This window comes from Sander vitreus, chromosome 10, assembly GCF_031162955.1.
Source record: "Sander vitreus isolate 19-12246 chromosome 10, sanVit1, whole genome shotgun sequence".
NCBI lineage: Eukaryota > Metazoa > Chordata > Actinopteri > Perciformes > Percidae > Sander > Sander vitreus.
In genome coordinates this window covers 10537656-10552285 of record NC_135864.1, presented here as the reverse complement: position 1 = coordinate 10552285, position 14630 = coordinate 10537656, and the positions used below count along the sequence as shown (strand labels likewise).

The window sequence follows — 14630 nt, the reverse complement described above, 5'->3', positions numbered from 1 at the left end:
CAGACAGACCCACCCACTCACAAACACACACAGACCCACCCACAGACAGACAGACGGACAGACCCACCCACAGACAGACAGACCCACCCACACACAGACAGACAGACCCACACAGACAGACAGACAGACACTATACAAGTACAAATGCATTTTGTTTTCCTCAGCCAGGCAGAAGCTTTTTGTACCACTTCTTCTTCTTTGGCTTTTGCATTATCTGGCTCTGAAGATCTACCAGCTGGGACCTCATGGTACTCTCAGTCCTCTCCCACTCCTGCTCTTTTTCCTGCTGAGTCAGCTTAAGGCTTTCTGTGGCCTGAAGGAGGGATGCCTTGTCCTCCTTCCACTGGTTGAGATTACTCTCCAGCTGCTGCTCAGTCTTCTTCAGAGCTGCCATGAGGTTCTTGTTGCTTTTCTCCTGCATCTCCAGCTGGGCTCTATGGGAAGCCTGGGATCTTTCCAGTATCTCCTTTGCCTCCTCGTCCTGTTTTAGGAGAGCTTCCTCCATCTTGCTCAATTTATTCTTCAGCTCCTGAGCTTGAGCCCTCTCAATCTCCAGATAGCTCTCCAACATCACGTTGACCTCGAGCATCTGTCTCTCTTTACGAAGCTCGATCTTCTGAGTCTCCACATTATTTTTAAGGGCCTCTTTCTCTCCCTTCATCTGCTCCAATTCGATCTTCAGGTCTTCAGTAATGAAGTACTGCAGGTCAAGATCTTTTTGGGCTTTTCGCAGCCTGTTGCTGATTTTTCCCAGCTGGGATTTCAGATACTCTGTTTCCCTGGGTGGGGAGTGGACACGTTCAGCAAGCTGAACTTTCAAGTCACACATCTCCCTCTGCATCAGCTTTTTGTCATGGCTCAAAGTGCTGCCCTCTCTCTGTTGTTGGAGCTGATCGAGGACATTGGCCAGAAAATCCTCTCGGATTATCAGGTGAACTCTTCCCTCAGATTCACATTGGGTGAGCCTCGCCTCGCTGTCCTTCAGTTCACGCTGTACTTGTTCTTCAAGTGAACTGAGATAGAAATTAATTTGCGGTTCAATCTCTCTGGAGTGAAATTCCATGTTTTCCAACTTTGTATTCTGCTGGACCAGTGTCTTCTCTTGTTGCAATCTGCACCTTTGGATTGTTACAGTCAAATGAGACTCAACAAACTGCTGTCTGAGTGAATTGCTGTCAGAACTAAAGTTGGGTCCCAGTATTCATAGTGTGTCGTTATGACAACATGTATTCTTATGTTTTCAATCCAAATGGTTATTGATTCTATTCCAATCTATCTTTGATTTTATTGTTGCTATCGTATACCAGTTTGTTTATGTTTGAATATACAGTACGAATGTAATGATTTCTGATGATTCCTAAAATACGGCAAAGAAAGAACACTTTACGAAATATGGAAAGAAAAAAGATGGATGTCTTTGCACAAGAGCAGTACACACAAGTATGCGCCAGTTGGGACCCCATTTTCTCTAACTCCAATCACCATGTGCGCTCAGCAACTACCTATTATTTAAGATGTGCATTTCTTTTACTTTTATTCAAACTGTCCAATACTTTTTATGTTGGATTTGAAAAGCCGTTTAGCCCCTGCTCATGTTTATTTTGCACATTAAAAATTGTTGTAAAGGAAGCGAAATATGAAGCTATCCCTATCCCTCGCTGCTGCAACAGTGAGAATTTCCCCATTGTGGGACCAATTATGATCAATCAAAATGTCAAACAAATGATAGAATTATGTTATGCAGTTTCACAGTTTTTCTTCTATTTGCCACACAAGCCATTTACATATGGGGTTTTCCGTGTACCGTCTTCCAATGCCACCCTGCCAAGACCTGATGTCAAATTTTCTCGATCCGCCACTGTACACAAGTCATGGCTAAAATACACACACATCTCATCCTAAGAGAACGTACGCACGCACTAGTAAACATAATGGTCATGTAGGCAGTTTACTCACAAACACCTCTTTACAAATAAGTATGTGTTCATTAAACTTGTGCACAAAGTGTATCCTGAAAAAAGAATGATTGGTATGAACTTCTGCACTGTGCAGAGTGCATTGTTAATGTCCTAGCCTGTGGCAAGATATAGTATTTCCAAGTTCATTACTAAAAATGTCATGGATGATTTTGCTTTATTTTATGAATATGCACCATTTGGTTTCTTGAATGATAACGGAAAAAAGCATACATTATCAATCTTAAAATGATCAGTTTATTTACAATCGCCAACAAAAGGCTTTTTTTCTAGAATAAATGAATATGAGCAGTAGATCGTAAACAAATGTATCGCTTGTCATTAGTTACCTTGTTTAACATTTGTATTTTATTATTTATTTTTCCTTAGTATTTTTAAATGTCTCTCCAATTTACCAACCCCTGGAATATTGTTGTCATTGTGTACTTCATTTCTTTAGAGAAAAGTACATTTCATCAAAAAATAATTATTGAAAAAGGAGTTACTGTATTGTTTTATTTGGATCCCCATTAGCTTAAGCATGAGCCAAAAGCTATTCTTCCTGGGGTCCTACAATCTGTCTGGTATCGGTCTTTTTTTTAATTATTTTATTTAGGAATTTATGTACATCACACTGTAATATGATCTTATTAAATACACTTTCAGTGTTACTTTGCTCAATCAAGTATCTTTTAATTTACATTAAATTAACAAGTGTTAAACAAAAAAAAAAGCTGTCAACAACAGTGAAAGATATGAAACTAAATTCAAAATGTGGAACACAGGAAGAAAGACTTCAAGCTTGCTGCCAGCTAACAGGGATCGAACGGAACTTCAACACATTTCTTTTAAACATTTTGTGTTCAAAACAAACATTCCTAATTGTGAACGGCAACAACTTTTGTCCCCAAACTTCATAATCATTTTGCCTCTCTTCCCCTCCAACAAAATGAATGACTAATAGATCAGAAAGGTGAACTCTGTAAGGGGTTATGTAGAAGAACAGTTGGCCCTAATTATACACTCAAATGTACTGAAACCACTGAAAACGCAGTAGTGTTAAAGAGATACATTAAAGAAAGAGAAGTGCTGTTCCCCAGGCGGTCCAGGTCTCTGTGCCATCACTCAAAGAGCTCATCAAGGATACTGGTGGAGGTGTGACGTGTGGAAGGCTGCATAGCAAAAACAGGACGAAAAAAGTTTGAGCTCGCCAGGAATACAGTCTTTGATCTTTATTGACTTAATTAGTAGAAAAAGAGGCACTGTCCCAACTTTACATCTCAAATATAAATGCATTTATATACTCTATTCACTGTATACTAGTTAAAACTAGATTTGCTGCCATAATGTACTAATGGTTATTAGTATTTTAATCAGCTCCACAAATCACAAGTATAGTGCACTTTTACAGGCATTAATTCAATTGTAGCTGCGTTGATCTAGTGTGGCACAGCAGTCAATTATAAGGGGCTACTTAAACTGATGGCATGGACTTGAGACAATGCTGTAAATACCCACATGTAATGTATATTATAGCCAAACATTTACAATTATGTGGACAAACATAGGATGTAAAGCTGACTTATCAATCATAAGTATAGTATTCCCTTCTGTTAATGAGTGTAAATGTGTTGTAAAATGTTGCCAAGATTTGTTTTTTTACCAGTGTATATGTAGATTCGTGTTCAGAGTCACTCTCGTAATCCTCAATCTCAGGCTCTTCTCTTTCTGCGTCCTCGTCCTCAATCAAAGACAGCCTGAGGGAGAAAACAGTTCATTTTAATGTTATTATTCTTAACTGATAACAGCTATCACGAAATGAGACAAATATTCAGAATTTCTAAATATGAAAAACAATTCTGTTCTGAAACCGTTTGTATTCTGCTGTACGATCAGTCTTACAAGGTGAGATGGGAGTTCAGGTCTTGCTGATCCAAAGTAGGGCCAGTCTGGCTGGAGGAGAGCTGGCGTCGTTTGACGGGCTTCACCTTTCGTATTTGGGACCTGGTGAATAGCAGCAGATACATTTTAGCAGCCGTGAAGCCTTTGTCTCATGCTATTATAAGTTCTAGCTGGCTGGTAAAATGGTAAAAGCTCCTGGTGAACCTTCCTTCCTTCTTTACATCTACATCTATTTGCACACAAGTTATAACTGTATATAACTTTACTTCAACAACAGAAAAATTAATCAAAACAAATGTTTCTGCAGCTGCAACATGGACGTTTGTTTTGGTTATAGCCCTTGAATATAAAACGAATCTGGCAACTTAATGTGTGTGTGTGTGTGTGTGTGTGTGTGTGTGAAGACGAGTGTGCGAGTATGGATTCAAATGTAGATTCAAATAAACGATTCCAACACGGGTTGAATGTGCATGGTCATGGGTCACATCTCTTGCCCACATTCAGGCACCGTCTCACCCCCTTTCCTCTCCTTGCAGTTCTCACACTAAAATCCAGTAACCATTTTTTGTTGTTGTGGCAGAAAAGATTTTGCCAGGGCGGGAACGCTGATGGCACATACTGCAAACGTGTTGTTGATAAAACTCAACTTACCCTAAGGAGAACTCATCCTCAGACAAGTCGCTGCCAATATCAGATTGTGTGGCACTGGGTTTTTTGGAGGCCAGCGGCTTGGTTGACTGTCTCTGGGCAGTGGAGGTGAGGGCTGGCGTGTGCAGGGCACTGTGGATACTGCTGCTGTCCAACCAGGATCCTCCGATTGTGCTGGCAACTGAACCTGGAGCAGACAGAAGTCAACTACAGAAGGTAATAAATGTGACACTGTTGAATGTACAGCATGTATTTTACAAACTACAGAGAGGAATTAGTCACAAAGTCACTTTGTTCTAGGGTTGGGTACCGAAACGCGGTGCCAATAGGGCACCGGTTCCGACGTAAACGGTAGTAACGAGACCGAATAAGAACGAAAATTTCGGTGCCCGACACTTTCCCCCCAGAAGCATCGCTGCATGGGATGCTAAGTTACCGTTAGCTAGTAGCTGGATTAAACACAATGGTTAAAATACTGACAGCCTACATTAAGCGGTGTAAAGTGTGACTGTATTTCCCTGTAGAGGATTCCAACACCGGGACGTCACAGTCTGCAGCTGCCGTTGTCGGAAAAACAACGCAGACGGTGCGTTCACTTGAAACTCGCCAGGCTTGTGGTGCATTTTAAGTTATTGTAAAATACCCTTTTCCCATCTGGTGCTTGTTTTTGTCGTTTACCAGCAATTTACTGGTGAAATAAATCATTGTTATAAGTTATTAACTTATTAATCAATCATTTAATTTTGACCATATGGCCATAGCAATAAACAAGCCATTCTTTAATGTCGCCAACTGTCGTTTTGTGCTAATCTTTTATATTATATACATTATAAATATATTATATTTCGGTTCAGGCACCGGTATCGAAAAAAAAATACCCAACCCTACTTGGTTCTGCACAGTCCAATGGATTCACAAAGATGTTAACATTGACAAGGAGAGAAAAATCCAAGTAGTTAAATCAATCAACAGAAAACCGACAACGATTAAAATACATTTAAATACAGTCAGCTGTTAAAATGTGACAATTTGCAGTTTTAAATCAAGAATTGAACATATTCAATAATAACCAAGAGAGCCCCTTTTTATGTATTACTGTTAACATGAGCTGTGAATCTATACACAAAGTTTTTGTGTGAAATCCATCTCACCCTGAGCAGTGGTTCTCTTGCGTTTAGCTACAGGGGTACTATGTGCAGAGACGACATCACCTCCCTCCTGCTGTTTTCTGGCTTTAGAAGAGGAGCGGCCCTCCAAGGAACGCTGATACAGTCTGACTGACGGCCAGGAGAGGGCAGCACTGGGACACTCTGATTTCACAAACGCAGCCCTAGGAGGTGATGACAGGGTGACCGAGAGATAAGGAGAAAAACGGAGAAACCTTTAATATTTAGTGGTTCAACTTTTTCAAATTACAATACAATTAACCAAAGTGACATTTCAAGAATGAGCACATTATTTTCTGTGTTAGAAAAACTTATTAATATCCACAAATCTGATTTAGTAGGCTGCTTGTACCATTAGCTTGTGGCCATTTGACAAGAAGATCTAACTTTCCTGTTTGAGGTGAAACATTCATTTTGCTTTGCTGTGATCCTGGAATGATGGCAGAAAATATACTAAAATGTAACATGTAGGAATGAAATCCTCTGAAACACGGGCAGACGATTCAGGTAAAAGAGACGATATGGCCACTGTTATTTTGTAAAGACAATAGCATTTCATGCTTATATTGTTAAGTTAGTATTGATATCAGTTGACTAAACATGTTTGTGTGGATGAGTTTCAGTTTCTCACAGCTTGGTGCGGTCCGGTTGCAGCAGCTTGAAACTGAACTCGCTGAGGATCTCCAAGAAGGTCACATTCGTATGCTGTTCTTCTCCCTCCCGTGGTTCCCGAAATGCAAAACGCACACCGTCCCTAAGAGCAAACACAACATAAACAGTTCGAACATAAAAACCACATTTATAAACACAGAATGAACAGCTATAGTGTAAAACAATTTTTTTATATATATATATATATATATATATATATATATATATATATATATATATATATATATATATATATATATATATATATATACATACACACACACACACACATATATACACACACACACTTCCAGCCACTGAGCTATGGCTGCCCATAAGAGCTGGAAACCTCATGGCTTTGAGGAATCAAAATATTAAAATAAAAAAGGGCTGACAGGCCTGGTCTGAATGCGTTTATCGTGTGTTACTTACATGTGCAGGGCCACCAGTGGTTTACGGACACGATGAAGATCGATGCCAAAGCTCATGGCAAGCCTCTTGGCCAAGTCTCTAATCCCACCGAGATCCTGCCTGCTGTGGTCCTCTGTAAGCATCTCTGAGAACAGCTGAACACACACAAACATGACTTTACATAAACACGTTACGCAAAAGGCATGCTATTCAAACAGTTCTATAGATATGGACGGGCTGTTAAAAAAACCACTTCTTAGACATTCAACAAACACTGTATTGACTAAACAACTACAGAAAATGAATATACGTCTTTGGGTATTATGTTTTATTCTCATTTATAAACATTTGAAGATGCACATGCACCTCGTGGGCAGATAACATTCTCGCAATGATATGCTTGTATGTGAACATTTTCAGAAATAAAGCAAAACAACTTAACAGTAAAACCGGCTTTTTAGATGTAAATATGTATGTAACAAATATCCAAATTATTTCTTTATATACAGCCACATGTTGATGAACGTCTGTTCGATCTAGGTAGCTGTTATTTTTCAGCTGGGATTTCAGATACTCTGTTTCCCTGAGTGGGGAGTGGACACACATCTCCCTCTGCATCATCTTTTTGTCATGGCTCAAAGTGTGTAAACACAGCACACAATATTTGAAGAAACAAAATTATATAAAAAAAAAAAAAAAACAAACACCAACAGCTATTAAAAAATGTGATTAAAGAGAAAACATGTAGTAATACTACTTTTAGTATAATGCAGTAATAATATTCTTATCATAATTAACACATTTCAAAACAAAACATTCACCGTTAAAAAGGTATTTGATGTATCAATTAAAAGTGAATTGGGATCACACAAGATAAAAAACGGTCAGAAATAAAGAGGCTGGTTATTGTGCACACCTGCTGCAGACTCAGACACACAGTCTTGGCGCTCTGAATGGGACTGATGAGCTTGCTCTTGCTTACAGTCTCTTTAATGATGTCGCCAAAGTCTTTAAAGTACTGGAGAAAACCGGAAAAGAAAACAATTACTTCAGTCATGATCATTATGACAGTCTGGTGTTTTTTTGTCTTGTGATATTGTTGCAGTTTATTGTTTTAGTGTTCGGAAAAAATGTCCCTATCTGTTGAGAACTTTTTTTTTTTTTTTTTTTTTTTCCTCTACTCGTGGTAGGAATGTCTGACTCATTCTCAGCACCACGATGGTACTGAAACAGATTTTCTCACCATCTTCCACTCTCCTGCAAATCCTCTCCATTATTTGTTATAAACTTGTTTCCTGTATTCCTAATCCAATTCATTTCTCCAAAGAATGGTGGAACTGTTAATTTAACAATTTCTAAAACGCACCAATTGAACTACGACCACATTTTGCTTACATGTCCAGCCAACAGTGACACACAGCCAGTTGATGACTATGAGTGCTTATATGCTATGCTAATAAAACTTAACTATCCCTTAAAGCCCTTCTCCCCATCTCCACCTTGCTGTAGTGCTTGAAGACGTCGGTGGCGGCGCTGAGTTCCAGCACCCCGTAGATGACCAGCTTGCAGTAGCCAGACAACTGGTTGCGCTTCCTCTGGAGAAGACGTATCTTCATCTCCTCCTCATTCTCAACTAGAGAGGAGAGGAGAGCCAGGGTGGAGGAATGGGAAAGGACAGACTAATGTGAAAAATGTAGACGGGAGAGGCAAGGATAGAAAACTGAGGTGCTGATAAGACACAGCAAAACAGAACATCTGATGGAAGACTGGTATTTGGCTTGGGAATTGGCAGTACATTGTGAAATACAGAAGAAAAAAAAAAAACGAGGATTTGTTATAGCAGAAGATTCTCAAAACAAGACATCAAAAACTATGTCTGCAGGCATAAATGATGAGAGGGTCCTCTGGGAGAGCTTTGGCAGTGTTAAAATTGAGTGTTTTTTTTCCTAAAGACTACACATCCACGAGGAAAACAATTTTCTGAACATCACCATTCACTAGTTTAAAAAAAGGGAGATGTTTCCAATCGGTAACATTATTGTCCCTTTGTCAACAAAGAATGACATTGCTTCTGGAAAGTATTTTTTTTTTCTTCATTTGGTGTTTTTCAAAATACCGTTGAGCTCAGCGTCTTCAGTGTCAGAGAAGACGTAGTCCAGGAGGAAAGCAGCCATCTCAGAGCGCAGGGAATCCGACGGCAGCTGGACCAGCGCTTGGAGGGCGGGTTCAGAGCGAGCTGAACTTGTACTGTACAAGAGCAGCAAGTCACACAACAGCTCAAATGCCTGTGAATGGAAATACACAAACTTTATTAGAATTGACCATATCTGTAAATTAAAATTCAGATATACAAGCACGTCAAAGCTGACAAAAAGGTTATCAGCTTGACAACAATGCTGTAGCTTGGTCAGTTTCTTTTTCTTCAACATAAATAACACATGGGGAAAAAAAGCAAATGATGATTAATGATTCCTTTTGCATCATCTTTGTCTTTTTTGTCATTGGGTGAAAAAAGGAGCAATCATTTGAAGTTGCTCTTTAAAAAATATATACATTATATATATATAAAAATAATATATATAAATATAAGTGCATAACATGAAAAAATAAGCTTTTAACTAGCCACTAACATACAGTCTTAGTTCACTGTTAGTTCACATATGGGACAACATTACTTACTTGATCTCTGATCTCAGCCTGGTTTAAAGACAGACACGTTTGACAAACTCTGCAGAACGAACGCATCTCCTTCTTCAGACGGTTCAATTCCCCCTGGAGCAGATGGTGAAGGGGACAAAGGGCAGAGGTACACAGATCTCAGATATGATCATTAAAGTGCCCATATTATGAAAAAATATGGGCACCCCAAATTTCTCTGGGATTTGGGGTGTTATTTTGTGTCACTGTTGCTTCCACACGCATACAAACTTGGAAAAAAACCCCATCCATGCTGTTTTGAGTGAGATACGGGTTTCTGAATGTATCCTGCCTTCAGTCTCCGGGTGAGCTGGTCAAAATCGGCAGGGCCGTCTACGTTATCGGCCGAAGCATTTGACTAAACATTCATAAGCGTCCTGCTGAATTCTCTGAGTCTCGAGTTCTGCAGGAGACTCCCTCCTTCTTCAGGATCTGATTCTGGTTCGAACATGTATGGTTGAACTACTGCCGCCATGTCCGTAACTTTCACACGTAGTTCTATCTAGTCACGTTAGTCTACACTCCCCGTTAACGTCTGTGCCCAAGCGCTGACTAAGTGAGTATCTACTGCGCATGTGCGACTCCAAACTGAAGTGAGATGCCTCACTCTGTAGCTAAAACAGAGAGCTCAACACACAGGGTGAAAAGAGGAGCTGCAGCAATGTGCAGTACAACAAAAAATATGGTGTTTTTTAGAAAAATTAAACCACAAACCTATTCTGGTACAACCTCTAAATACAATTATGAAAATTAACACTTTAGGGACCGTTCGGTATTTATGGAATGGACCACCAGAGGAAAATAGGGGAGGGTCATGTCTTTTCATTCCTTGCTGAGGGGAGAGTCATCCAACATTTCAGTCCGGGGGGGGTCACAGCAACATTTCAAAGTGGCTTGTTTGGTGCATATTTTTCCATGTAGTCTCTGCCTTTCTTCACTACCAGATGGGTCTGACCCATGAGTTTGCTGGGGGGCAAGGGGAGCTGCCCCCTGGTGGCTAAATCCCACATTTGATGTCAGCTTACTAATTGATTGCGGGTTTTGTGTAGATTTGGACTTTTATTCCACTTTGTTTAAACGGCGAAGTGGATGAAGCCTAGCGACGAGTCCATAGCAACCAGTTTGTGTGTTGAATATTACCTAGAGTGCCTTGCTGAATGGTCTCAATATTGTATTGTTTTATTTCATGTGAATACTAGTTTACTAGAGGAGTAACTTAGTATTTGAAGTAATGCAGTAATGCAGGAAGTGTGCATTTAGTTTCCATGCTTATTGTGTTTCCACAACAATGTTAGTGAGTAAATCTACTGAAATGGCCACCACACCATAACAGAGGAGTGTGATGCGTCAGATGAGAATGCAGAGGTTTAGTCACATATGTCATGGCTGTTAAAAAACAATGGAACCTGTCAACCTGTGGTGCTATTAATACATAAAAACTGAAAAAAGATCAAAATAACTTAAACACAAAGAAAGGACGTGCATGCGTTTTCTCTGGAACTCTGGTTTAGGTAAACACACTAATGGATGTAATAATGACGTGCGTAGTGTGTGAGAAAAGAGTGAGAGAAAAACTGCAGAAAAGGTGTAAATGAGCTCAAGAAAGAACAAGAGACGGACGAGACAGAACTAATACAAAAAGAGAAACAGTAAGAAAAAGTGTGAACCAGTGGGAAATAAATGTCTAGTGTCATCATGGGCTTGGATGCGCACTAACAGATTGTTGTGTTAATTGCCTGCTGTCTGCACAGCTGGTGAATTGTTGAACAACACAGACGAGAAGAGCTGCACAAATACACAGGAAGGCCACCAACATGGCCACTGTGGGTTGGCTGTCATGAGATAGCCATCAAGGAAGTATTTATCATGCAGGTTGTGTTATCGTGCACAGGTAGGCTAGCACTTCCAGGAGCCAAGTTAGTGTGTGACATCTCTTGGTGTGTAAAAGACAGAGAAGGTCAAACTACTTCTAAACATCCAAAGAAGGGCGAGTGCAGTGTTGGAGAAAAGAAATGTAGTAGACGAGCACCTCAGCTGGTGTGGAGTTGACTGCATTCACTTTGGCCCACATCAGGTAAAAGGCTGCACACTTCAGAGCCGACACCATGAGCTGAAATTATACAAAAGGAAAGTTAAAATCAGCTTTTGTAAGATATTTCGGTGCAATGTGAAAAACACATTTTCCACTTAACTTTTCCAAGCAAATCAATGTCTACATTAAACGTCCATGTGGCAATAAATTGAAGCGCTGTCCTAGTAGCTGTATTTATGATTATTCACTTTTCGGATCCAGCACCCAGCCTTCAAAGCTTTCTAAGTATCTACGTGTGTTGAGCGCATCCAGTCCTATTTTTTTTTACATTAAACTACAGAAAATGACTTGAAACTGACCTAGTTGCATTCAATTTGCCAAACACTTCATTTAGCCCAAACAAAAAAATTCTGTAGTTGTGTGTGAAGCACATTCAGAGATGGCTTAAAAAAAATAATAATAATAAAAAAAAATTGTTGGCCTCCATTATCACAATGGAATACGCCCCCTTAAATATCAGAATGTGCGACTCTATGACCGACCTCCTTGTCGAGCTCTCTGGACTCCATCCTGCTTTTCAGAAGCTCAAGACATGAGCCGAACAGCTTCCAGCCTGTCGGGTCCTTGGCACTGGACAACACACACACACACACACACACAGCAAAGCAGACACGCACGCAAGCACACACACACACTTCTGTGTAAGAAAAAGTCTGTACACTTTTACTGCCATGTGTATTATAAGAACCCACACTTACCTACTGAGGGCTGCAATCCTTTTTAAAGCAGTGGCAGCACTGTATACTTCATCGTCATCTGCAGTACCCTAGGTACACAAACACACACACACCCTTAAGAGAACAGATGCTAAGTGATCTGGATTTTGTTTGTTTTACTACAAAACCATTTGACGCATAAATTAAACGCATGCTTACATTTTGACAGTTGTGATTTATAATCAAGTCTGTTAGTTTTGTTTTCTGCCTTCTTTTGGTGTTCTGCAGCACAATCCTGTTTATATAGTTTCATTATTAAAACATGTATGTACTAGATTAGGTTTAATGGATTACTTTTTGATTTAAACGACAACTAAAATACAATTACAACATACTATCTTAACTGAACATCTCAGAATGAGTAGTTTATATTGCTAATGTAGGACAGATACATGAACTGAAACTACAGCTGCCAACACTATACAAGCCAGTTTATTAGGCACACTTAGCTAAAACTAATGCAGCCTAATACAAAAGTCCTGCAATAAACCCTACCTTCATGAAGGTTATATTGTTCAGTTTAAAAAATAAAACAAGTTTTAGAGAGGTGTTGAATCAACTTTATGATAATTATGGAGACCGCAGTCTGTGGTGCTGTTGAACTGAGTTGCATTATACAGAGATGTGTTTGTTATTTAGCCTGCACTCACTGATATAAACGGGGTAAATTAAATAGTATATGCATGCATTTTATAACATGCCATATTTGCCTGTTTGCAAGCTTCACTGACACGCTCTCCCACCTGCAGCAGGTCACTTAAGTAGGTGCTAAAGCACTCGGTCAGGCTATCCAGCAGCTGGCTGAATGCCAGGTGTGCGCGGGAGGAGAAGGTGTAGGACTCGGAGCAAAGGGTGCTGGCCAGTTGGGCACAGGCCTCTAGCACAGTGACCTCTGTGTGCTTCTCCACAATACCACATATCTGAGACAGCAGCAGGTCCAGATACTGACAAAGAGAGGGGAGAGTGATGGACAGTTCAAAGCAGAACAGGTTAAGTAGTAGAACTTTAGAATAAGAGTGGTTAAGGAGGAACTATGGGAGAGGGGTAATGACTCAGAAGGACCATTATGTCATTTCTGAAGAGATTGTAATCATCTATTTAGGGTAACTGATTATCCTCCACATTTCCACAACCCCTACCTTCTCCAGCCGCGGAGCGCTGTTGTACACCTCCAGGTTGAAGTAGAGGGGAGCTTTGAGAAGGAGGCTCACATTCACTGCATCTGCTGAGTACTGCAGGTCAGTGAGAGAAGGAAAAAATCACAGGCTCAAGATTGAAAAAATGTGAAATGAAGATAAATAATATTGCATAGTTGGCAAAGTAATTTACCTGCATTCTTAAAATAATTGCTTAGGAGTTTTAACCCTCCGTGTACAATATAATATCAGTGTTATAAAGTATGTTAAGTGAACCATGACTGTGCACCTTGGCCAGCAGCTGGGGCAGTAAGGGGATGAAAAGTGTGGTGATACGTCTCCTGTCTTGTTCCTGGACCTTCTTATCCTTCATACCCAGGATCTAATCCCGCAGGTACATTCAGTTAACATCACAGGCCAGCAGTTCAACCATGTGTGAGGACAAAAAGCATTAAGATATGAGAATGTGTGTGTTTCTATGTGACCACAGATGAGTAAATTACCAGCACTGCTTAAGAAAATATTAAATAAAAGAATCATTTTTCACAACATTGTGAACATTTAAAGCTAACATATCCAACTTTCTGTCTTAGAAAAAGGTGGTCAAGCTAATGCCCAGCACTTAATGTGAACAGAGGAAAACTGATATTTGTACACATTAATCAGGCTAATGTGGTATATCCAATTTATTCCTGTTTAATGTCACAAAAGGTGCATATTGTAGCTTTAAAATCTATGACTTTTTATGATGGGTATATCTGAAGCAAAAACAAAGAATGACATTTCTCTCGCCCCCAAGCTCCACTGTTGCATTAAACAAACTACAGACATTTATATCATCACCACCTTCTTGCCCTGAGTTCTCCCAACAGGTGGGGTTGCCTGTGCTGCCTGTCTGATGGCACACATCATCAGCTCTATGAGAGCCCCCTCCTCCTCATACATCAGACCTGACAACACAGACGTACAGAGGTGCTAAACTGAGTGGGTGATGTTTGAGGTGACACAATGCAGGAGCATCGAGGAAGCAGCACAAGTTGAAAAAGCAGCATAAACAACTAACTGACATGAGTTGTATAAATTATGGTATTAAACTGAGCTTTATGCAATGATGCAGCTAAGACGCAAGTCATATTTCGCTCCTCACCAGCCTCCTGTAGCAGTAATGCCGTCATAGTCTCCCAGTCTCTCAACTCAGATCTTGCCACATCCCACAGACTATCCACCAGGTACGCCCCATGCTCATGGAACTGTCA

At 40.1% G+C, this 14630-nt stretch overlaps 1 protein-coding gene across 1 annotated transcript in view; it reads right to left on the bottom strand.

Moving 5' to 3' along the window:
* Window positions 1–3076: 3076 nt before the first annotated feature.
* stag3 (STAG3 cohesin complex component) overlaps window positions 3077–14630 on the bottom strand; it is a 20521-nt gene continuing 8967 nt past the window's right edge. The window contains exons 13-31 of the mRNA XM_078261338.1: window positions 14522–14624; window positions 14221–14324; window positions 13664–13756; window positions 13378–13470; window positions 12982–13182; window positions 12221–12288; window positions 12005–12092; window positions 11460–11540; window positions 9413–9505; window positions 8850–9018; window positions 8233–8366; window positions 7650–7751; window positions 6755–6888; window positions 6303–6425; window positions 5657–5835; window positions 4509–4692; window positions 3858–3959; window positions 3619–3712; window positions 3077–3127 (exon numbers count right to left, since the gene is read on the bottom strand). Of these exons, the coding sequence (XP_078117464.1) occupies window positions 3077–3127; window positions 3619–3712; window positions 3858–3959; window positions 4509–4692; window positions 5657–5835; window positions 6303–6425; window positions 6755–6888; window positions 7650–7751; window positions 8233–8366; window positions 8850–9018; window positions 9413–9505; window positions 11460–11540; window positions 12005–12092; window positions 12221–12288; window positions 12982–13182; window positions 13378–13470; window positions 13664–13756; window positions 14221–14324; window positions 14522–14624 (2196 nt within the window). The remainder of the gene's footprint in view (window positions 3128–3618; window positions 3713–3857; window positions 3960–4508; window positions 4693–5656; window positions 5836–6302; window positions 6426–6754; window positions 6889–7649; window positions 7752–8232; window positions 8367–8849; window positions 9019–9412; window positions 9506–11459; window positions 11541–12004; window positions 12093–12220; window positions 12289–12981; window positions 13183–13377; window positions 13471–13663; window positions 13757–14220; window positions 14325–14521; window positions 14625–14630) is intronic.